This window comes from Rana temporaria, chromosome 2 (genome assembly GCF_905171775.1).
Source record: "Rana temporaria chromosome 2, aRanTem1.1, whole genome shotgun sequence".
Classification (NCBI taxonomy): Eukaryota; Metazoa; Chordata; class Amphibia; order Anura; family Ranidae; genus Rana; species Rana temporaria.
This window is the reverse complement of record NC_053490.1, coordinates 255831141-255856595: the sequence shown is the minus strand read 5'-3', so window position 1 is coordinate 255856595 and position 25455 is coordinate 255831141. Positions and strand designations below refer to the sequence as shown.

At 42.4% G+C, this 25455-nt stretch overlaps 1 protein-coding gene across 5 annotated transcripts in view; it reads right to left on the bottom strand.

Annotated features, from left to right (window-relative positions):
- The window catches only part of LOC120926671 (multidrug and toxin extrusion protein 1-like), a 70560-nt gene that overhangs the window by 34082 nt on the left and 11023 nt on the right, over positions 1-25455 (bottom strand). For all 5 annotated transcript variants that reach the window (XM_040336796.1, XM_040336798.1, XM_040336797.1 and 2 more), the window contains exons 2-6: positions 19032-19133; positions 15259-15327; positions 14031-14179; positions 13676-13718; positions 792-836 (exon numbers count right to left, since the gene is read on the bottom strand). In XM_040336796.1, the coding sequence (XP_040192730.1) occupies positions 792-836; positions 13676-13718; positions 14031-14179; positions 15259-15327; positions 19032-19121 (396 nt within the window). In that variant the 5' untranslated portion in view covers positions 19122-19133. The remainder of the gene's footprint in view (positions 1-791; positions 837-13675; positions 13719-14030; positions 14180-15258; positions 15328-19031; positions 19134-25455) is intronic.

Genomic DNA, 25455 nt, shown 5'->3' with positions numbered 1-25455 from the left:
CCAAAAACAGCCCCAAAGATGAGAAAGCTTGTTTGTTTTTTTTTGTAATACTGTACCAAAACACAAAGATGTAAATGTAGAAATGCTAACATGTAATGGACACCTTAAAGTTCTAATATCTTGTTCCATCATTTCATATAGTGAACATGGAATAAATATCTACATGGCTGATGTGGTTATAAGTGAAGATTATAGTACTTCATATAAAAGCTTTTCACATAAGGTAATCAATGTGAAAAAGATGAACACATATCCGATATCAGTAGACATATAGCAACTGCTTTCATCAAATTGTCCAATAATTTTGCAGTTCCAGTTGATTGATAATTATTAGATTTGTTTGACTTTTTACAACATACAAGAGACAAATACCTGTGGCTCCCACAGATTGCATGTCTGCCCTATACTTTAATTGCATGCAGGGCCATTGCTAGACCTTTGCAAACAAAGCCAATGCCCAGTGCTCTGGGTCTCCTTTCAGATATGGAGATGATACATTATATGTGTTATAAAGCTTTGGAACATTGTATATTCTATCTACTTTGCAATCTATAATTTTTTTTGTCATCTTTATGTGACATTAGAATTTTCAGACCAATACAGTTATGTTTGTTTACAAACAGTCCAAAGCAGTCATCATGGCTTCCTACCAGCCCATCAACATTTTAATTTGTGTGCCCGAGGTGCTCATGATTTATTAGGACCCAAGGAACCCCCCTGGTCCTAAGATTCCTAAGTATACCGCAATTGTGCAATTTTACCTCATTATTTTTTGTAGCATTTGTACATACCTGATTTTGCAAATATCGTGACTGTAGAAGATATAGGAATGCGGCCTAGTAAGTTAAAACAGCAAATGTAAAACATGCTGAATAATACAATCTTTCCCTAAATCTTATATGCATAAAATCCCCAGCTTCTGGTGAATAACACCCCCTGGTGTTCGAATTTGCATTCAACCAAAAAGCTCTTAAAGTGGAGGTTCACCAAAAAAACTTTTTTTAACATTAGATTGAGGCTCGTTTTGTCAAGGGGAATCGGTTGTGTTTTTTTTACAATCAAAGCAGTACCGTTTTAGAGATGCATCTTTTCCGCCGCTTCCGGGTATGGGCTGCGGGACTGGGCGTTCCTACTTGATTGACAGGCTTCCAACAGGCTTCCGACGGTCGCATACATCGCGTCACGATTTTCCGAAAGTAGCCGAACGTCGGTGCGCAGGCGCCGTATAGAGCCGCACCGACGTTCGGCTTCTTTCGGCTACTCGTGACGCGATGTATGCGACCGTCAGACGCCTGTCAGAAGCCTCTCGGAAGCCTGTCAATCAAATAGGAACGCCCAGTCCCGAAGACCATACCCGGAAGCGGCGGAGAAGATCGCTCTCTAAAACGGTAAGTACTGCTTCCATTTTAAAAAAACTACCCGATTCCCCTTGACAAAATGAGCATCAATCTAATGTTAAAATAAGTCCAGTGAAGTGCAATTACAAATCCAAGTCTTGATATGATAAAAACTACTATATTCTAATGTGTTCTAGATCTCTTCAAACTCAATACAGATCTTCACCATCTTTATCCCTCAAGTGAAAAGTTAGGCTTACCAGAATTCATTGACCACTCATAAAATTAGTCCTAGAGCCTTTTTCATATAATCCAGGACTAAAGTAAACTCTATAAGAATTTGGCTCCTCAGATGTATTCCACCTTCTCCAATTCTGCTCTATCATAGTTATCATAGGAGGAGAGAAATCCTACAGTGTAGTAATTTTAAATTTTAAGGATGAAAAATATATCTATATAATAAACAACTTGCAAACATCAATCATACATAGCTCTTAAGTCATATACTCAGGCAGGTAGAATGCTCACTAAAAGCCATTGACCCACTAGCCATTTATAAGTCAATAACACATTTTATGATGAAATGTGTTGGCAGGAAGTGATGTCACACACAAACGGAACCCAGAAGTGTTTTTACAGTGGTTTTAAAGGAGCTATTACTTTATTTTTATTTTTTATATGTGAGTGTATTTTAACCACTTAAGACCCGGACCTTTATGCAGGTAAAGCACCTGGTCAGTTTTTGCGATTCGGCACTGCGTCGCTTTAACTGACAATTGCGTGGTCGTGCGATGTGGCTCCCAAACAAAATTGGTGTCCTTTTTTTCCCACAAATAGAGATTTCTTTTGGTGGTATTTGATCACCTCTGTGGTTTTTATTGTTTGCGCTATAAACAAAAATAGAGCGACAATTTTGAAAAAAATGCAATATTTTTTACTTTATGCTATAATAAATATCCCCCAAAAAGATATAAAAAAAACCGAATTTTTTCCTCAGTTTAGGCCGATACGTATTCTTCTACCTATTTTTGGTAAAAAAAAAAAATCGCAATAAGCGTTTATAGATTGGTTTGCGCAAAATTTATAGAGTTTACAAAATAGGAGATAGTTTTATTGCATTTTTATTAATTATTATTATTTTTTTACTACTACTACTTTTTTTGTGACTGCAACATTATGGCGGACACATCGGACAATTTTGACACATTTTTGGGACCATTGTCACTTTTACAGCAAAAAATTCTATAAAAATGCATTGTTTACTATGAAAATGACAACTGCAGTTTGAGAGTTAACAACTAGGGGGGCGCTGTAGGGGTTATGTGTGACCTCATTATGTTTTTCTAACTGTAGGGGGGTGGGGCTGGACGTGTGACGTCATTGATCGTGTTTCCCTATATCAGGGAACACACGATCAATGAAGCTGCCACTGTGAAGAACGGGGAAGCTGTGTTTACACACAGCTCTCCCTGTTCTTCAGCTCCGGGGACCGATCGCGGGACTCCGGCGGCGATCGGGTCCGCAGGTCCCGCAGCCACGGAGCTTCGGACCGGGTCGCGGGCGCGCGCGACCCACGACTGGGCACTTAAAGAGGACGTACAGGTACGTGCTTGTGCCCAGCCGTGCCATTCTGCCGACGTATATCTGCAGGAGGCGGTCCTTAGGTGGTTAATAAAGTGCTTTGTGATTTTAATTTACTATGGGACAAAGGGTGATTACATTGAAAAGTACAGTGTTACTTGAATTGTATTCCAGGATTTGCTTGGAGAACTGGGAGAACATGCAAAAATTTAAGACTTTACATAAAGTCTCAGAATTCTTTTATTAAGGTCTTCATGTTTTATAGAGAAAGGAAGTCACCGCTCAAGATAGAAGATGCAAATGACGAACCTCTTCACCGGATCTGAAGCCACGGGTGCTGGCAATGCATGTAGTAATGCAAAATGAAGGGGAATGTCTGGACAGCCGCAACATTTATTTTTATTGTGTGATCCTGCTTCATGTTTTATAGTTTGAGTACCATGTAATAGATATATAACTTATCATTGTAAAAGAACATATTCCACACTAATTTTTTTTTTTTTTTTCCGTATCTTTTAAAAATGTTCCTTTTTTTGCATGCCTTCCCATCTCTAGATATGACATTTCAAGAACTCTGTTATCTGTTATGTAACTGCAAATCATGTGATTCTATGCGGTAGGCTTTATCTGATTTTTATTCCACAAATAGCCCCTAAAACATTTGGAAATGTAAACGTTTGTTACCCCAACACTTCATATTCCTGATATGTGCTAGCTGTACCATATTCTTGTATGAGAAAGTATACTGTTTAATTTGTATTGCTTCCTTTTATGTGAAATTCCTGGTTCCTGCTAATCACCTTTCTTTCCTATTTTTTTTTTTTTTTTTCCAAAATCTTTTATTCATTTTTTTTATACAAAACAGTACAATTAATACAACATAAAATCAAGAACACATTGAATCCAACTAGGATATAGTGAGAAGTGTAGGGGTTAACCCCCTTATTGTGTATTTACATGAGTGTACAAAGCCCGGAGGGGGGTGTTAAAAAAAAAAAAAAAAAAAAGGGAGGAAGAATAACACTAAGTCTCTCTAAAATACAGTGAAAAACATAGGGGTTAATTCCCCTAATTGTGTATTTGCTTAGGTATAAGAACTAAAAAAAAAAAAAAAAAAAAAGACACTACATCCTACTAGAATGTAGTGAGAGATATAGGGGTAATTCCCCTTATTGTGTATTTACATAAGTGTACAACACCAGGCAGGAGTTGTAAGAAAAAAAAAAAAAAAAAATTGTGTATTTACTTAGGTATAAGAACAAAAAAAAAAGGACACTACGTCCTACTAGAATATAGTGAGAAGTATCGGGGTAATTCCCCTTATTGTGTATTTACATGAGTGTACAAAACCAAAAAGAAGTTGTAAAAAAAAAAAAAGAAGAAAGACACTACGTCCCTCTAAAATATCGTGAAAAGTCTAGGGGCTAATTCCCCTTATTGTGTATTTACTTAAATATACAAAAAACAAGAAAGAGTTGTAAAAAGAAGAAGGAAAGAAGAAAAACAAAAAACAAAAAAAAAAAAAAAGAAGGACTCTAAGTCCGTCTAGAATATAGTGAAGGGTGTAGGGGTTAATTCCCCTTTTTGTGTATTCACATTAAGTGTCAAAGGTAAGAGGGTAGAAGAGAAAAAAAAAGACAAAAAAAAAAAAAAACGCGAGGGAAGGAGGGGACCCCATAATGGTTCCCACCAACGGTCTCCTCTATTCCCCTCCACTCTCTTCCTCCCCACCACCCCCCTCCCTCCCCCCAGCCCTAAAATCCCTCCATCCCTTCCAGGTCCTTTCATATCTTGGCCCAGACTCTACCTGAAAGGACCACAGCTCCTCCATCACTTGCATTTTATCAATTTCTTGGAGCCATTCCCCTATCGAGGGTACTCTTTTTTCCCTCCAGTTCCTAGGTATTAGTGCCTTGGCTCCGTTCAGTAGGAACGGGACCAAGGAACCTCTATATTTTTTCCTGGACATACTTGTAGTGTGGAACAAACATTCCCATGGATCATATCTTATCTCATATCCACTGATTTTTTTGATCAGACCTAGTATCTCCCGCCAATATACCTGTATGAGGGGGCATTGCCACCATATGTGGGCATGAGTTCCCTCCATCCCACACTCCCTCCAGCATAAGGGGGACGCCTCACTGTTCATTCTGTGCAGTTTAATTGGTACATAGTACCATTTAGTAAGTAACTTATAGTTGGTTTCTTTTACTTTTGCATCCATCGTTGTAGCCTGCACGTATTCTAGCACCTGCCTCTTCTTCTTATTGGATATAGTTTGATTAAGTTCTATTTCCCAGCTTTCTATCATTTTCAATTTCCCTACCTCTATCTTGGTTGTCAACATCTTGTAGAGACTTGATATTCCCCTTTTCCCAGGTTCTTCTTGGGTCATAAGTTTTTCCCATTGATTTAGTTCATTCATAGCTCGCAGGGGCTTCGACAAAGTGCCAACAAAATGGACTTGTCTGTGTCTCCACCTATCTCCTGGGTACTGTCCGTATTTCTCTTGAAGTTCTCCCACCGGACGCACTTCATTTCCTTTTATTATATCCTTTAATCTTGGAGTGTCTGAAGTTGCCCACCTCCGGAATAATCCCCCCTCCTTGCCAGGAGGAAAGAAATCCGTACCTGTAAGCGGCAACAGCGGACTATTATAGGGCAATTTATTTTTCTTATGAACCTTATCCCATATTCTAAAAGTTTCTTTTGTTATTACAGGAGTGTCCAGGGGTAGTCCTCTATATTGCCTCGGTACCCATATTATATTTCCCAGCTCTTTCTTACTTAAACTTTCTTCGACTTCTACCCACTTTTTTTTACTTCCACCCTCCCCCTGCGCCCAATCTGTAATCCTCCTCAGTACTGCCGCCTCATAGTACCTTCTGAAGTCTGGCAGCTGTATTCCTCCTTCCTCTTTAGATCTAATCAGAGTCTCCACTGCTATACGCGGCTTTTTCCCCCTCCATATGAAACCTCCTATTATCTTATCCAGGATTTTAAAATATATTTCTGGGATTTTTATCGGAAGTGTTTGAAAAATATAAAGAACTTTAGGCAAAATCATCATTTTTATAGTATTCACCCTTCCCCACCATGATACTCTATCTATACTATATCCTTTTAAATCTGATTTTACCTTATTCAGTAGTAGTATATAATTGTCTTCATAGAAGCACTTTTCCTTGCAAGACAAGTATATACCTAAATATTTCATCCTCCTTTGCTTCCATTTAAATGGATAGAGCCCCTCCAATTCCCTACGATCCTTTGGACTTAATGATATACTTAGTATCTCCGTTTTGTCTTTATTAATTTTGAGATTCGAGATCTCCCCATACTGTTCATATTCCGCCATTATTTTAGGCAGTGTCTCCCTAGGGTTAGATACAAACAGCATCATGTCATCCGCGAAGGCGGATATCTTGTGCTCTCTTCTCTCTAGTTTTATCCCTTCTATATCCTGATTCTTCCGTATTGTTTCCAATAAAGGCTCCAATGACAGGACGAATAGGATAGGCGAAAGCGGGCAGCCTTGCCGGGTTCCATTATACAGTGAAAAGCTATCAGAAAGGGTGCCATTCACCCTCACCTTAGCCGAGGGATCCGAATACAGAGCCCCTATCCACCTAAGCATACTTGGACCAAATCCTATGTGGGATAAGTTTGCAAGCATAAATTCCCATTCTAGCCTGTCAAACGCCTTTTCGGCGTCTAAAGACAGGAATACTACTGGTTCTTTGTTCTTTTTAGCTTTTTGCAACAGAAATATTACTCTTAAGATGTTTTCTCTCGTTTCTCTCCCGGGTACAAACCCTGCTTGATCGTTATCTATCAGGCCTGTCAAGAGCGGCCTGATTCTCTCGGCAAGAATTTTAGAATAAATTTTTATGTCCACATTTATTAAAGATATCGGCCTATAGCTGGCACACAAGGAGGGGTCCTTATCTTCCTTCCCTATCAAAGTTATGTGAGCGTTCAGAGCTTCCTTGCGTATTGCCAAGCCCCCCCCTATTGAGTTCATATACTTCTGAAAAAAAGGCACTAGTATCTCCCCAAACCTTTTATAATATAGTGACGTAAACCCATCGGGGCCGGGACTTTTCCCCATTTTGATGCTCCTAATCACTTGACTTATTTCTTCTTTTGTTATTTCTTTCTCTAAGTCACTTATTACTTCCTCTGCTAGGCCTGGGGTCTTCACCTTTTCTAAGTATTGTTTAATTTTTTCCCTTCTATTCTGAATTTCTATGTCCCCTTGCCCCTTGTTGACATTATATAGGTTTTGGTAGTACTCATAGAATGTTTTAGTTATCTCACTAGTGGAGTGTCTCATTTCTCCATTTCTATCTTTTATTTTCAGAATAGAGTTCAGTGTGTTTCTTGGTTTTAAGGTCCTTGCTAGCAAACTCCCTGGTTTATTACCTAAAGCATAGAATTTATTATTCACATTATTAAAGATCCATTTCGTTTCCTGCTCCAGGAGGTCCCGGAGCTCTTCTCTCCTGCTAGTTAGAGCCCTTAGAACCTGCTCTGCCTGTATTTTTTTATGCTTCCATTCGAGGACCTGGATTTCTTCTAATAATGTTTGTTTCCGTACCTGTCTAATCTTCCTCCTCTTGACTTTCTCTGCTATCAACCGCCCTCTCACAAATGCCTTGTGTGTTTCCCAGAGCGTGGCTGGATCGATATTTTCTATATCATTTTCTTTGAAGAATATACTCATATCCCTACCTAGATCATCGGCTGTCTTGGTGTTATTTATTAGGGACTCATCTAATCTCCACACTGGACACCCAGCCGGGATCTCCCCTACGTCTAAGGATAGTACCACTGGGGCATGATCTGACAGTGTTATAGATTTTATTTCTATCCTTATCAGTCCTTCAAGCAGCCGATGATCTAGGAGGACATGGTCTATTCTTGAATAAGACCCATGGACCCCTGAGAAATATGTATAGTCCTTATCTTTTGGATGGAAGATTCTCCAGGCGTCCACCATTTGCATCTGGTATAATTTATGTTTAACCATTCTGAGATATTTCCCCTCTGATCTCAATGAGATCGGTTGAGTGTCTAATAGAGGATCAAATACAAAATTTAGGTCGCCTGCCAGAATCACCATACCTTCTCTAAATCCTTCTAATTTATTTAAAATCTTTCTCAGATAGACGGCCGGCCTTACATTAGGACAATACACATTTACCAATGTGTACCTCATATTCATAATTGTACCCTTGACAAACAGGTATCTTCCATCGGGATCTACCTCTGTGGCTTCTAGGGAGAACCCTGTGTTTCTATCGAACCCTATTGCGACTCCCTTTGCCCTTTTATTCGGGGAGTAGCTATGAATCCAAATGGGGAATTCCTTTGAGTTTAATCTAGTTTTTGATGTTATTTTTAGGTGGGTTTCCTGAAGGAACACTATTTTGGCCGAGAGTCTCTTCATCTCCTGTAGTATTTGATACCGCTTACTTGGGCTGTTTAGCCCTCGTACATTGTATGTAACAATCTTTAATGCAGCCATTTCCTATATTTCGCTTTTTTTTCCCCTCCTAAATAGGGAGGACATATCATATCTCCACAGGACATGAGAGACTCCAGGCCCTTTCTCAATATATATAAAGACCAAACCAAACATCAAACTCATATCAAAATAGGAAAACTTAATCCGAGTACCTTGAGACCATATATATAACATATACCCCCCACCCTCTCCCACCCTACCCCCAACACATTGAACCTCAATGCTAAGACTCACTCGGTCTGTGCCCATCCAGGCCACTTGCCGAGTGGGCCTTACTTTGGGATGTCTATCATGACCCCCCATTACCCAGGCCTCGTCCACTAAGTTGGGACGGCTCCTGGTCCAGGGACGGCATATCAGCTCCATATTACCCCCTCCCCAAGTGACAGCCATTTATTCTTTCTCTAGACATTAAACCTACTAAGATCCTTTAGCAAGAGGGAGAACGGGTAATGGGCAGGTAGAAGGCAGAGGGCAATCCCCGCGGGTACCTGATAACCAGCCACCCTTGTTCCCCAGCCTCCCACCCCACCCCCCCGCATCCCCATGACCCACAGCATACGTCACCCCTCATACATAAGTTTAATAGTCTATGCCCTATTCCATTCCTGTTCCCTCCATCTTCTCCATGCTGGAGGTCTCTTTTCCCAGTTATCTATTTGCATTGGCTGAATATTCAGCTTGTTACAGAATTCCTTTACATCTTCAGGAAAACGAATAACTGCTGAGACCCCCTGATTCTTAACCGACAGGCAGGCTGGGAAGCCCCATCTGTACGGGATATCCTTTGACTGTAGATGACTGGTTAGTGGCTTCAGTGCCCTCTTTCGTGCTAATGTCTCTGGTGCAAGATCTGAAAACAGGAGTAGCTTGCCTCCCTTGTATTCCATAGTAGCAGAGTTCCTTGTGCTTTGAGATACCAGTTCCTTTTGGTTATATTCTAGGAATCTGACTATGGTGTCCCTTGGTAGGTCTCTCTGTGTGTTATACAGTTTTTGTATTCTGTGGACCCGTTCAAAATGCAATGGAGCTGTCAAGTCTCTTTTTAAGGCTGTATTGAATATCCCTCGCAGCACCTCCCCCAGTTCTATATCTTTAACTTCTTCTGAGAGACCTCTTATGCGCAGATTTTTTCTTCTGCTGCTATTCTCGTGGTCTTCTAATTTATAACGAGCGTTTCTTATTTCTATCCAATCCATGTCAGCCCTATCTCTTAATTCCATTATTGCATTTCTATGGTCCTCCAGTTGTTCCTCTATCCCTTCCACTCTCTGTAACACGCTCTGTATATCTCTTCTAGTTGCTCCCATTTCCCCCTTGATGGTTCCTTCTAGGCGTAGTATCATTTCTCTCATGTCCATCATATCCTGCCTAGTTGGTGGGGCTTGGGAGTCTTCAGGGGAGGTATTAGGATACAAATTGGGCTGTTGTTGACTCTCAGGGGTCTTTAGGACTTTACTCTGGCCTTTTACCACTGGGGATTGATCTTTATTTTTCTCCTTCTTTTTCCCTGAGACCTCCCCCTCAGACTGTCCTTTATTCTTTATAGGTGTCCCAGATATACCATTTTCGCTGTCTCCTTTAGGGCTATCCAATGTCCTCTCCAGACCTTCAGACACAAGATATGATCTCATTGTGCTGCGGCTTGATCCCCCCCCCTGCGTGTTTTTTGGGGCCTTCCGTACCATCTCTGCCCTTTTTCCAAGAACCTGTTTATAGAGATATTAATGAGCTGTCTAACCTTCACAGGCTGACCAAATGTGTAACAGAGGCTAGTGGAGTGTGTGACCAGGACTGACAGGATGTGTGTAACTGCTCACCCACCTGGGCACCCCTTTCCCCTGGCCCCTAATTTTTTAGTCCTGCCGTTGGGGCGACAGGGAGCAGCCAGGAAAAAATAGAGGATTCTGTAAATAAAAAAAAAAAATATATGTGTCCGTTTTTTCCGACCTTACAGCCCTGCTTCCTTTATCAGCTGGAGCTGGGGATGAGACCTCTGTAGACTTAGAACAATATCTCATGGGAACATTCAAGTTAAATAGGCAAACGGTTCAACAGGCAACCTTCCCCTTGCATCAATCTGTCTCTTCAAGAGCTGCTGCTTATCTCATACAGATTAGAACTCTTATTTCAGTATAATTTAGACAGTCCTAGGGCCACTTCAGCTCAAACAGACAGACTCTTTCCCATTCCACCTCTTTCCATCCCTCCAGGGGGCTTGTGTTCGCCTGAGAATGTGCCTAAAAGGTTCTTATCATTGCGTTACTATGAGACCTTAATCAGCATTTTTCCTTTAGCATCAGCAAGTAACCGCAAGAAGATGGCAAAATATCAGTTCAGTTCAGTGGTGCAAAAGCCAGCTAGCAGTATTATTCACCTTACCATCTCCTTGCTGTCAGCTTCTCACTCACCTCCCCTCTTATTCCTACACAGTCCAAGGCGGGCAATGGAAGGGAGACCTTCCTCCGTTTTTGTGGAGACAGCAGGGGTTGAGCGTGCTCATTCCGCTTTGTCCAGCCGGTCATCCCCCGGGTCCCTAGCCTCTGCAGCCTCTCATCTGTAGTAGGGCACAAATCGGCGTCGGCGTCCTGGAGCGGCTCCCTGCGAGACCTCTTGCAGTACTCGGCTATCTCCTTCGTCTCCTCCTCCTCTTGCGTCACTCCATCTGATGTCCAATCACTGGGTGCTTTGGTCCCCAAACACCAGGAACACAGACGCTCCCCTTCAGTGCAGCGGTTGCTTGCCGGGGATTCCCCCCAGCCCTGCGCACGGAGGACGCCGAACGCACCGGACCAACGGCGCACACCGCAGCCAGGCACCCACGCCGTCAGCCTCCCCAGGTGGGTCAGTACAGACCGGGATTAGCGATGGTCTGGAATAGTTTCTGCTTCAATTTCCCATTGTCTCAGTCACTTAGAGAGGAGCATGGAGCTGCTGCTGCTGCCGCCCTGAATCCTTACGGCGCCATGTTGTTGCTCCGCCCCCTGTACGATGACCTTTCTTTCCTATTAAAAACTAACCACATTAGGCCCCTTTCACACGGGGCGGATCAGTTGATCCCCGCTGAGCCAGCGGATGACAGGGCCCCCCGTGTGAAAGAGCCCTTAAAGGAACACTAAAGGTTTGTTTTTTATTAGATCAATTGATTGCTGTAAGCTAGAGCATTTACATATCACTTACCTCGTTTTTCCTTTTGACCTCCAAAATACAGTAATCCAGGTTTGAAAATGCCATTTCCTGTCTCTCCTCTTCTTGCTTTCCACCAGCATCTGAGCCGTTTTGCATGGTGGAAAGCAGAATGTGCTCACCCCCTCCCTATGACTACAGCCCTGTGTGAAGATGCTCTCTTATCCCTCACAGGCATGGAGGCTAAGCCTAATGGGAACTGTAGTTCCCATTATGCCGTGATGTAGCAAGAATGAATGTGCACCGCAAACCAGGAAGTCAGTGAGAATAACGATTCAGGAGTGCTGGAGGTGAATAAAACAGCTCGATTTCAACAGGTATCAAACTAGTCAGCTACTGTCAGACTTTAATTTAAGAGAAAAATATTTTTGTCTTTACAACCCCTTTAAGCTGGAGAGCACACCATTGTAAGTTCTCTAGCTATGCTGCTGCTTCTTCTTCCCCCAGCTCTTATGCAGCTGAGGACAGAGGGAATGTGTTCACTTCACAAAAAAAAAGGCAAAATGGTATTTATAATTTTTGCTTTATATCTATTCAAAAATGTTTTGCCTTTAATTTCTATTTTAAACTGAATGGGGTTGTTTTACAAGGTGATTGTTTACAATCACCTTAAGATTTCTTGAGTTGAGTTAGCAAATTTTGATTTCTTGTCACCAGGTCTTTATTGCTAACAAGGACATTACAGGGCATCTTGTTCACCCTGACATGGCATTTCCAGGCCAAGTTGTTACAAATATAGCTTAACCACTTAAGGACGGCCGCACGACTATATACGTCGACAGAATGGCACGGCTGGGCACATGGACGTATATACGTCCTCTTTAAGAGCCCAGCCGTGGGTCGTGAGCACGCCGCAGGTCCAAAGGACCCGCGGACCCGATCGCCGTGGGTGTCCCGCGATTGGGTCACAGGAGCTGAAGAACGGGGAGAGGTGAGTGTAAACAAACCTTCCCTGTTCTTCTCTGTGGTAATGTCAGTGATCGTTTGTTCCCTGATATAGGGAACGACGATCACTGACGTCACACATCCAGCCCCACCCCCCTACAATAAGAAACACACATGAGGTCACACTTAACCCCTACAGCGCCCCCTAGTGGTTAACCCCTTCACGGTCATTGTCATTTTCACAGTAATCAGTGCATTTTTATAGCACTTTTCGCTGTGAAAATGAAAATGGTCTCAAAAATGTGTCAAAAGTGTCCGATGTGTCCGCCATAATGTCGCAGTCACAAAAAAAAACGCTGATCGCCGCCATCAGTAGTAAAAAAAACATATTAATGAAAATGCCATAAAACTATCCCCTATTTTGTAAACGCTATAAATTTTGCACAAACCAAATCGATAAACGCTTATTGTGATTTTTTTTGCAAAAATAGGTAGAAGAATACGTATCAGCCTAAACTGAGGAAAAAATATATATATCTTTTTTGGGGATATTTATTATAGCAAAAAGTAAAAAATATTGATTTTTTTTCAAAATTGTCGCTCTTTTTTTGTTTATAGCGCAAAAAATAAAAACCGCAGAAGTGATCAAATACCACCAAAAGAAAGCTCTATTTGTGGGAAAAAAAGGACGCCAATTTTGTTTGGGAGCCACATTGCACGACTGCGCAATTGTCAGTTAAAGCGACGCAGTGCCGAATCGCAAAAAGGGGCAAGGTCCTTAACCTGCATATTGGTCCGGGTTTTAACCGGTTAAAGGAATAAACCTTGAAGGGAAGATGATACAGAATGCATGCACATCACTGTTCACAATGATGTTCAATTTTAGACCTTCTTCACATTGCCTTTGATGCTGAAATAGATCTGACAGTGTGTATAGGCTCTCTTCAGGCCATGCTCTTTAGGCAGCTGCAGCCTGAATACTGCTTACAGTTGTACACCTTGCTCTGGCCATGGCATTTAAAATAACTTGTGAGATTTCTCGTATTCTGAATACAATTAATTCTTATGTTTTATACCATATGAGATAATGAGCTTATTAGGTTGGAGAAGTTAATATAGTTGTTCATTTTGATCATAAAAGAAAACAACTTACTGGAAGTGCAGGAATAAAAACCAGTACATACTCTTCTGCCATACTGTAAATATAGAAAGCAACAGTCAGAAAAATAAAACTATACTCTGAGGTTTTCACTGCCCAGAGCAGACAGAATATTTTGTTTGAAATGCGTGGTAACCACAGCTATATATATATATAAATAAAAGAATGTGTAGATATAAGCTACAGAGTACCAAGGACAAACAGAATATACAATTAACATAAAGCATGTGGAAGAAAGAAAAAAAAGGATTTGATTATATTTTGATGGGCTCAACCAGCTTTGATGCCTGGACCTTAAAAGATCCAGAATTTGTAATAAAAAAACAGGATTCACAATCATTCTTTATACCGAGCCACAGCTAGGTCTTGTTTGAAGAGCAATAGAATGTTCTCAGTGTTTATGAACAGTGCCCAACAAGGAAAGCAAGCCAGCAGCAGTACAAGGACCCCCCGTTGCATGACAATGCCAATTAACTTTAGATTGTTGCCTCCGAATATCTATGATTAAAAAAAGAAAACATAATCTTAAATTAAAATCATAATTGTTATGTTACTATCTAAATCTGTTCTGAAGGACCATCAATTGAACATATGATCCTTTTTTTTTTTATGCAGGTCTGCAACTTGCATTGACTGTAATACATTTTATATGAGCATCTAAGCCATTGGGGAGGATGTGCCCTATGTGCAGGAGGATTGCTGTGAAGTTGTTCTCAGAAAGGAATATCAGACCCCCTTATTTAATAGCAAGGTCCATCATTAGAGGTGAGGGCACATCTTAGTTGTACATTTGGGTGATGTGTGCAGAAGATTACACAGAATTTGTTGATCAGTTATGAGATTTATACTCACTGCATTGAAATTTTCTTCTGCTTTTCTCAACCTTTTCAACACACAGGAACCCTTGAAATAACTTTCTGGTTTCAGGAAACCCCTGCTAAAAATGATTATATCTATAACTCATGATACCTTGGTGTGATGGTCAGTGGGGAGAATGCTCCTTATACTTGTGGTCATTGGAAAAAATAACCCCCTTACAGATAGATAAAAAGATCAATGGTTTTACACTGTCAGTGGGAACTTATCTAAGAGGCAGACATTTCTAATTGCTCAAGGAACCACTAGCAACCTCTGGAGGAACCCAAGGGTTCCATGGAACCCTGGTTGAGAAACCCTGAAATAGAGCGTGGGACATTGTGGACTGATTTTTTTACTTACATTCGTTCAGTGAATTTATTGATTGTTATTTTGTATTTGTTTAAACTGCTTTATTATGCGATTATTGATTTAATGCATAGGTAAGGTATTACATATGTATTGCAGAGCTTCACAGTTTTTTTAAATATATTTATCTTGTATTTTTGTATTGTGACTACACAATTTTTAGTGAAAGCTGCTTTACTATATTATATTTAGATTTTTTTAATACGAGGCATATATATTTTTAGTTTTTTTTTTACATTTAATTTACTGCTCTACCAATGTTTTCTTAGGTATGTAAAGAAAACAACATACTCTTGCTTCATAATTAATATTTTTGATATCCATCCATATTCCTTACAGTATATGATACTTACCTGTGATATGAGTGTATCACATGCTGAAGATAAGCCAAGCCCCACTGAAAGACCAGTGACTGAAATAACCTGTTATAAGATAATGTGTATTATAATATGTATGTAGAATAAAGACACTCATTTATTTTATACACAAAGGGCCAGATTCAGGAATAATTACGGTGGCGTAACGTATCCCCTTTACGTTACGCCGCCGCAAGTTTTTGGCGTAAGTGCCTGATTCACAAAGCACTTGCCTGTAAACTTGCGGCGGCGTAACGTAAATCTGTCTGGCGCAAGCCCGCCTAATTCAAATGGGGCGTGTGTCATTTAAATTAGGCACGCTCCCGCGCCGAACGTTCTGCGCATGCTCCGTGTGAAAATTTCCCGCCGTGCTTTGCGCGAAATTACGGCGCCCCAACGTGTTTTTTGAACAGCGATGTGCGTAACGTACTTTCGTATTCCCGGACATCTTACGCAAAAAAAGAAAAAAAAAATTAAATTTGACGCGGGAACGACGGCCATACTTTAACATGGATGGTGTAATTTTACACCATCTAAATAGCACTTTTAACTTTACGACACGAAAAACCGACTAGCGACGACGTAAGAGATTGCGACGAACGCGCGTATCTTCGTGGATCGCCGTAATCAGATAATTTGCATACCTGATGCTGGAAAACGACGCAAACTCCACCTAGCGGCCACCAGAAAATTACACCTAAGATCCGAAGGCGTACGAAGCCGTACGCCTGTCGGATCTTAGCCAAAAGCCAAAAGCCGTCGTATCTTTGTTTGTGAATTACAAATAAAGATACGATGCGGCAAATTTGAAAGTACGCCGGAGTATCAGCCCAATGTGCCTATTCAATAATACATTACAGTCAGATTTGAGGATGTTCAAAGTGCAGCAGCTCATAGCAACCAGTTATCCTTTCTTAATTGAGCTGACAACAGAAAACCTATACCTGCCTCCTATGGGTACTTCTGTGTCATACTAACTTAATGAATATGCTTAAAAGTTTTATTTTTGGAATTATTAAATGATTTAGTGCAAAAGCAATAAACAAACCAAAGCACAACAAACTATAGCAGGAATAATTAAAGTTTTTTTTACCATATGCCTACAGTAGATCTGTATGCAAAACTCTTTTGGGTGGACTGAGGGAGGTTTTTATTTTTTTGTTAGGTTTTTATAATTGTTGGTATTAGTTTTCCTGTGCTGAAATTCCGGTAATTTGTGTGGGCAGCACAGTGGCTAAATGGTTAGCATTTCCACCTGGCAGCCCTAGGATTGTTGTTTCAATCCCAACCATGGCACTACCTGCCTGGGGTGTGCATGTTCTCCCTTCCTTCCACACTCCAATGACATGCTGGTAGGTAAATTGGCATAGATCTCTCTTGTGCCCAGCAGGGCCGATCCGCCCTACAGGCTCACTATGCAGGCCGCTTAGGGCCCCCAAATAACTAGAGGCCCCGCCTTGGACCCTCACCCGGCTTCTTAACTCGCTGCCTATATGGGTGAAGAGGTAAGAAGTCAGAACCCCCGCTTCTCAACTTTAATTTTTAATGTGACATGTCACTGTCTGCAGCGCCCACCCCCCCCCCCCCACTTCTCTCAACTTTAATGTGACATGTAATTTTGCTTAGGGCCCCAGGGAGGTCAGGATCGGCACTGGTGCTCAGTAGTGGTGCCTGGGAATATGTGTATGTATTCCACTTGCTTTTTATGCTTGCCCAACTGATGTGAGTGATGCCAGAGGTCTTGCTGCCCTCAAAAAGAAAAGGGCACACCGACCTAGTTCATTACTAACATAAGCAGTCTGGCCCAGTTCTTTCTGTGTTCACTCATATTAGCCATGTACTTGCCAGGGGGTGAAATGCTGAACGGCTCTGGAAGTGCCATCATGCCTCTGGGGTGGTCAGGGGAGTACCTCACTTGGAAAAACATAAACATCACTGCTCCAGTTTTACAAACAGCTCTAATGGTACTTCTAATTCTGTCTGGCCAAAAATAAATTAGTATTCATTCTGAATGTATTTCATGTAGCGCCTTTGTACTTTCAGTCCAGGTGCTATTCTAAATTTAGAGGGGGATGAGAGAGTTAGTTGGCTCTCATCCCAGTGATTTGTGCAAATTGGGCCTCTGTTCTAGCTGGGCTGTGCTGTCGGTTCATTCTGTGTTCCTGAGGTGCTTTTCCACCCTGGCGGCAGTGGAGTTCCGGCTGGAGTGCCTCTTGCCAGCAGCCAATCAGGAGAGGTTTTCCCTCGCGGGGCATGCTGGGGGAGGGTATTTCTTGAGTGGACGTCGTTGGGCAGGGGTCTTGTTCCGGGTGTGGCGCCCACCTTCAGGGCGACCACACATCACAGGGCCCGGCGATATGGCCTACCAGGCCGCGGCGCACGTGCTACGCGGTGTTCTTGGTTCCGGGACCATGTTGGCCTGGGACAACTGAAACTATGGCGGGGCCCCAGTGATCGACTGGGTTCCCAAGTTCTGAGGAGAGATCCCAAGCGAGATAGCTGTTTGGTGAGGAGTCAGCCTGAGGAGAGCCAAGAGAGGCAGGCAATCCAACAGGGCCTCGACAATTCAACAGGGATCGGGGTGACCGGACACTGAGAGGTTGGATGTCAGCAACCTGTCAGTCGTTGACCCAAAACAAGCAAACTACCTGAGGGAGATTCAGGCATCAATACTACTAAGTAAGATTTAGGACTCTTTCACACGGAGCGGATCCGTATTGATCCGCTCCGTTAGCCCGTTTGGCTCAGCGGGGATTCCTCCGTTAATCCCCGCTGAGCTGTCGGCGGTCCCCGCACACAGTGCAGAGACCGCCCTGTCTCTCCTTCGCTCTCCCCTATGGGGAATCGGATGAATACGGACCGTGTGTCCGTATTCATCCGATCTGTTCCGCCGGACAGAAGAAAAATAGGGTTTTCTTCCGTCCGCAAAAGTGGATCTTTGCGGACGCGGATGGTTGCGGACGTTAGCGGATCCGTAAACAGACTTGTAATAAACGGACCGTTTGTCCGTATGTGTGAAAGGGCCCTTACTTCACTATTAACATTCTAGAGAAAAGGGCCCGTGGCAGAGGTTCCACTCTAAATTTCATCCCTACCAAGTCTGTGGCAGAGACTTGTTTCTTCTCAAAGTTCTGAGTGATACCCTGGCTGCCAGGTCGGTGTGAGAGGCCTGTCCAGGTACACTATACCCACTCCGGCTGGAGTGGCGACGAAGTTAAAGTTTAGCTGGAAGCAGGATTGTTTCTGTCGTTGATAGGCCTGAATCTGCAAATTCTCCTCCTCACCCATCTTTTACCTATCTACCTCAAGTTTACTGTTTGTCGTGTTGGGCAAGAATAAAAGCACAAGAAAGACACCTGCTGCTTGGACATTCCATTATTGCTGCTCTCAACTATCTACCCCTAGATGCTCATAGAGGTAACACGCCATCCCAATCTATAACCAGCGGCTCCTGCGGGGGTAGCGCTACATTCATATAATTGGTTACTTGTCAAGGGAGAACATCTACATTTTTTATTTATTTTTTTCAAAACTACAGGGAATACCATGTACTCTCAAATGTAAGTGGACAACGGGGTATAGAAGAGGTTACCAAGGCCAGCTGTTCCAGATATAGTTTGATAAACCAAGGACCTTTTTTTATTAGACAATCATTAAGGAGCATAAAAATGAATAACTAACAAAAGACTAGCTGTGAAGTCACTAACCAGTGGCAAAATTTAAACTTATGGATCATAACTGTTCAAGCAAAGTAAAACCTGTAAACGTACTGCATTGGCAAGGGTGACAGCATCCAGCTCCACTTTCCCCAGGTGACCACAAAACACGGAGCTGACAATGTTGATGAGAAAACATAGCATCTGTGATATGATCTGATTGAAGTAAAAGAAGAGATTGACATTTACTATAATAGTATACTTCCTTCTGACCAGAAATTCTTCTATTCAGTACTTAGAGGTCACTATAGACAGAGGAGTGTGGGAAATTGTGTTAAAATTCCTTATCCAGCAGTTTTTTTTCCCTTCACAATGAGAGTTTGCTGTGGTATACTGTTAGGCCCCCTTCACACGGATGGATAGAATGGTGCTTTGAGCTATGGATTTTCTAGTTTTCTACCGCAGCTAAAAGCACACAATGCTTTCCTATGGCTCCATTCACACACAGTTTAGCTGCGATTTCGTTACATGCGGTTTGGTGCGAATAGAAAAAATTGAATGCGTCCAGGAACGATTTAGTGCAGCTATATGCACATAACCGCAGGTAATTGCAGTCTTTTGTGTCAACTGCGGATAGCAGCGTAAAAAAAAAAAAAAAAAAAAGAGAACAGGAAGCACATCATAATCCAAAAAATAAAAAAAGGGTTGCTATGGGAATGACTACCGCAGCTAAATGCAGCCACATGTAACCGCACGTAATCGCAATGTACAAATGCAGCTAATCGCAGTGCCTGGAGCCTTGAATTTCACAGAACTTTTACATGCTTTTAACTGCGACAAAACAGCCATCCGTGTGAAAGGCGCCTTATGCCTCATGTACACTGCAGCTAATAAAACAGACGTTTAAGAGCAGCTGGGCATTTTTTTCAGCTGTCCCTGAACTCTCCTCTATGTTATCTTATCAGTACATGTACACAGGATTGTTTATAGTCGTTTCTAGGCAGTTGCGTTTAGAAGCATTTTTTGGAACGCCAAAAATGTGTTCAGGACGGATGATCAGAGGCATTTGAAACGCCAAATGCCTGTAACAGATTGTATACATGTGTAAATGCAGTAACTTGCGTTTAGCTGCGTTTCATTTACAGGCGTTTTTCATTCTTGACTATTTAAAAAAAAAAAACACTTCAGTTCAGGAAGATTTGCCCCCTAATGACCAGGCTATTTTTCGCAATACGGCACTGCGTCACTTTATTTGACAATTGTGTGGTCGTGCAACGCTATACCCAAACAAAATTATTGTCCTTTTTTCCCCCACAAATTGAGCCTTCTTTTGGTGGTATTTGATCACCTCTGCGGTTTTAATTTTTTGCGCTATAAACAAAAAAATATCGTATTTTTTTTTTTTTTAAAACAATATTTTTTACTTTTTGTTATAATAAATATCCCCCAATTTATTTATTTTTCAAACAAATTTCTTCCTCAGTTTAGGCCGATATGTATTCTTCTACATATTTTTGGTAAAAAAAAAAAAAATCGCAATAAGTGTATATTGATTGGCTTGTGCAAAAGCTTTAGCGTCTACAAAATAGGGGATAGATTTATGGCATTTTTATTATGAATTTTTATTGGGACTACGACATTGCGGTGAACAGATCGGACACTTTTTTGTGACAATTGACATTTATACAGCGATCAGAGTGAAAAATAGTCACTGATTACTGTATAAATGTCAAGGGGTTAAATGTGTGTCCTAGGGAGTATATCTAACTGTGGGGGGATGGGGCTGCCTGGGGGAGGAGACGGATTGGTGTTCCTAAGCAATAGGAACAACAGATCAGTCTTCTCATCCCTGACAAACTATAGATCTGTCTGTATACATTGACAGACCTCTGTTCTGTCTCTCAGAAGCGATTGCGGTTGCCCCACAGAAATCGCGACCGATGGGCACGCGCATTGGCTTGGCCATCGCATGCGCCCCCCTAGTGCTCTTATAGTGGCCGACGTACAGTTACAATGGCTCACCCAGGGGAGCCAACCTGCCACAGTATAACTGAGGCAGCTGGTCCCTAGGTGGTTAAAATGCTTCTAAATGCAAACGTGGCAAAACGCTGCTAAACTCGGCATGTAAACGCAACAAAACTGTCTTTTTTAAATGTGGGTTACTATCTGTCTAGTTAAAGCGTTCAGAAGAGGTTGTAAAACGTCTGTGTATATGAAGCGTTACAATTGTCTTTTTCCCCAGCTAGTCTTATCTGATTCACAACATGCAGAAAACCATAGAACCATATAGTATTGCTATCACCAGTTGGGGATTAAGGTTTGACATGCGAAGCAGAAAACTTGCCCACATGCCCCCTGCTACTGATTGCCATGTGCGTCTTTGCTGGACCCTCATACCGCAGGACAATTTCTGATCTCTCATATCCACAAAGTGTGCGGTTTTAGCCCATGTTTACATATACAGCCCCTGTACAAATCCTAACTGAAAATTTAAGCTTGCAATAAATAGCAGGTGACTACAGACGTTTCCAGGTAATACTGTATTTTGTAATTCTCTAACAGGACCAGTCTGGGTGTCCTAAAAATAAGGGTATCCTATTATACTGTACAAAAATAACTTCAATAAAAAAGCTGGCCTCACCCTATTTCTAGCTATTAGTTAGCGAGGCCACCAATCTTGGTGAGAACCAGTCAAAAGACAAATGCTTCAGGATTCTTGGGGTAGCTAATGTAGCACCCTGATGTTTAGGCAGGGTTGCTCCTAAATTTACCTGCCAGGTGTATTTGCCTTGGCCAATTGTGAGGGATCAATTGATTTCACCCTAAGTCTGGAATTGCTGCACTTCTCTTTCTGTCGTTAGATGGCCGGGTATCTGGTGACATTAGATAAGTCAAGGGCATTGCAAGGACAGATTAGGAATAGATGGGGTATCTCAGCCAATGGGCAAGGATTTTTTTCTTGAGTCCCTTGGCCTGCTGGGAAAGCCTATTTATCTGGGTGAGGTCAGGTGATCATGGTTCTGTGACACCTGGAGGGATGTCTGGATGGACATGTGTTGTGCTGCTCTAGGCTTGAGTTTGGGCCTATCCTGGGAACATCTTGCTGCTAGGCTATCTCAGGCCCTATCCAGAAGCAAGAGAGCAGCGTAGGGTTGGGATTGTGGCTTGCAATCCAACCAAAACTGCCGTTTCTACTGGCGGAGAACCTGTCATGGTCAGAGGTAGAGGGGAAGCTGTTTCCACTAAGGGACTATTCACATTGTTACCAGGGACCACAGTGAGTAGCTAAAGCAAGTACCAGAGTTGTATTCTCACCAAACGGGGTCAGTGAAAAATCAGGAAACTTCAGCAGGTGCCAAGCCAGGGACCCAGCCAGTGGGATGACGCTTGATGAGTATCTAGAGTGCCAAGCCAGGGACCCAGCAGGGAAGCAGGGGTGACGCCTGAGGAAGATACTAAAGAGTAAGAAAATTAGAAGAACTCACAGTGGCAGTGAATCAGCAAGTCTAGTAAGAGAGACTGGGAGCTCAGTGGGCTGAGAGTCTACAAGAAGTGACTGTATAGAAGTAAAGGAGTTTGTTACAATTTGTTTTAGGAACTGTTCTAAGACTGCTGCCATAGGAGACAGCGCTCCTACACATGCATATGTGGTGTCTTGCTGGATGCCTTTGTCTGCATGGCTGTCTACCTGTAGAAGTCTGAGTCTTCTAATTGACATTACAACTACCTAAACAGGTCCTGGCAGGTAAACCATCTCTCCCACTGTTCTGTTCAAGAGAAAATAAAATCTTTTATTTTCAAGAAGTGTCTGGCGCCCATGAATCTACCTCACATTACACCCACTATGCCTTGCAACCCACTCTATATGGAAGGATGTCAGCTGTCCCTGGAGGTTCTCATTAGACTAAAGGAGGCCTGAGACCTTACTACATTAACATAACCTGGTATATGGTATCTGCAATTCCATTCTGTTGGTATGGGGGCCAGCACCATGTAGAGGCCTGTGATTACCACTGCACTTTTCCTTCCCTTTCACCTTACAGCTATACAAGAGATGTTCTGGCATGTGGCACGCTTTGTGGGAAAGGACTTATTTGGAATGCACTGGGAATGAAATAAGGATTTGGGGCTCCCATCATTTTAGACCAACTGCCTGGAGTTGCAGCATCCTAGTGGCGGTGTAGAGCATCGTTCCTTAGTGAATTGTTTGGCATTACCAGAGTAAAGAGGCCTTGTGAGTTTATAACTGTGGAAAATTGAGCCATTACACTTTGATGATACTTTGGTGAAAAAATCTAGAAAACCCTTGCATGATTCTGAGACATAGGAGCAGGGCTTTTTTTCAGGGGGAACTTGGGGGAACTCAGTTCCACCACCTCTGGCTCACGCCCTTTGGTGCCTGCTCACCACAATCACTTGTAAACACAGAAGTCTGGTTTCTGTGTTTACAAGTGACAGCTCTGCACTCTGTATGTAATGCAATCCTGGTTTATTTAATGCCCCTTTAAGACCCTCCCACTGTTTTCGTGAAATTTGACTGACCACACTCACTATTTGATGTGATTTGGACGGTGTGTGTAGGGGGAGGGGTTTTGTGGGGCTGTGGTTAAGTTCCAGCACCTATTGTTTGAGAAAAAAAGCCCTGCATAGGAGAGTCTACTGGAGGGTTGGACTAGGTCTGCAGATACCTAGCAGAGGCTGCAAAAGATTTTTTTGAGCACACCAATATGCAAAAGCTTCACTTGTTAGCAGTGTTAGTAGCTAACCCAGCAGTTCCTAATTCCCACATCTCTTTTGGCCATTTATTTGATGGGTCGCATCCATTTGGAGGGTACAATATTTGGCGGAGGGAAGAAAGGCACCCCGTCCTTCTAGGAAGTGGCAGTATTTGCATATTAACCGTAGCATATTATTTGCTGTTACAGCTGACCTAAAGTATAAAAGTAAACCTGGTGGTCTATGAAGTCAAAATGCTGCTCAAAAGTAGTAACTTAAAAATGTGTGCATTTGACCAAGCAGCCAGAAAATAGGCCCTTTCCTGATTACATGATAATGGGGCAGCGACTAAATGTTCAGGGTGTGGTATTATTATACAGTCATGCATCCATTTCTAAGGCCCCATGCACACGGGACGCCGGTGCAAACTCTGCTGAACACACGTTTTTAAAGGCTAAAACCGGCGTTTAGAAACGCCCGTTTTGCCGCAATTTTCGCTGCGTTTTACCACGTTTGCGTTTATAAGTGTTTAGTTAAGAAACATCATAAGACCCTCCCTAAGCTCAAAAAACAGTATTATTTAACCATTTAGTGAGACCAGAGTGAGTAGCAGCTGAGATAGCAGCAGTGTACTTGTATTTAGCGTGTCACTTGCCACATCACCTGGCACAAGCTGCGGATTGTCCACTTGCCATGTCACCTGGCACAAGCTGCGGATTGTCCACTTGCCACGTCACCTGCCACAAGTTGTGAATTGTCCACTTGCCACGTTACCTGGCTACGTCACCTGCAACACGTTGTGAAATTATCCACTTGCCACGTCACCTTGCAACGCCACCTGCCACAAGTTGTGGATTGTCCTCTTGCCATATCACCTGGCCAAGTCACCTGGCCACATCACCTGCCACAAGTTGTAGATTGTCCACCTGCCACAAGTTGTGGATTGTCCACTTGCCACGTCACCTGGCCACGTCACCTGCCACAAGTTGTGGATTATCCACTTGCCAAATCACCTGGCCACGTCACCTGCCAAAAGTTGTGGATTGTAAATGGAGTTGATCCACGCTATCCCAAAGGAAGGTATGCGTTTAAATTATGCCACAAAGTGCAGAGGTTTAACACAAAAAACGCCTGACCAGCTGGAGTGTGATGACGTCAGAGTCCTTAGCTCCACCCGACGCTACGTTTCTCCGTACAAGGCGTCCACTGGGAAAGCATGCTCCTTTCCCAGTGGACGCCTTGTACGGAGAAACGCAGCGTCGGGTGGAGCTAAGGACTCCGACGTCATCACACTCCAGCTGGTCAGGCGTGAGCTGAGACACTGGATGTTTGTTTTTTAGATTTTGTTCTTAATCTTTCTTGGATGTCAGCAACCCGCTCATTTTAAATAAAAGGGCAAAAGTTTTTTTCATACTGCACCATGAAAGTTTATTTCTTCTTTATTACCATACCTACCGCTTATTGAATGCCCCCTCTGCTGTCCTGAGAGGAGACGGTACATGTGCACTAAAGATCCATTTGATTCATCTTTGCTGTTCCTTGGAGACGAGTAAAGGCTGTTCCTTGCTGGGGATTGACTTCCACGCCTGGAGCCTGATGAACCATTCCTTATGTGATGAGCTGATTTGATCTCTGTAATGGGGATCCATCTCTTCTGGTAAGCGGCCATTTATCTACCTTATATGAGAGAAGCGTTTTAGATGTGAAGATTAAGATTCCTGCTTCCATATCTTCTTGATTGATCTGCAGTCTATTCGCTATAGAGTTACATCTTTTTGGATTTCCTTTTTTGTTTTTCACCGGTTTGGACTTCCTAGTTGTC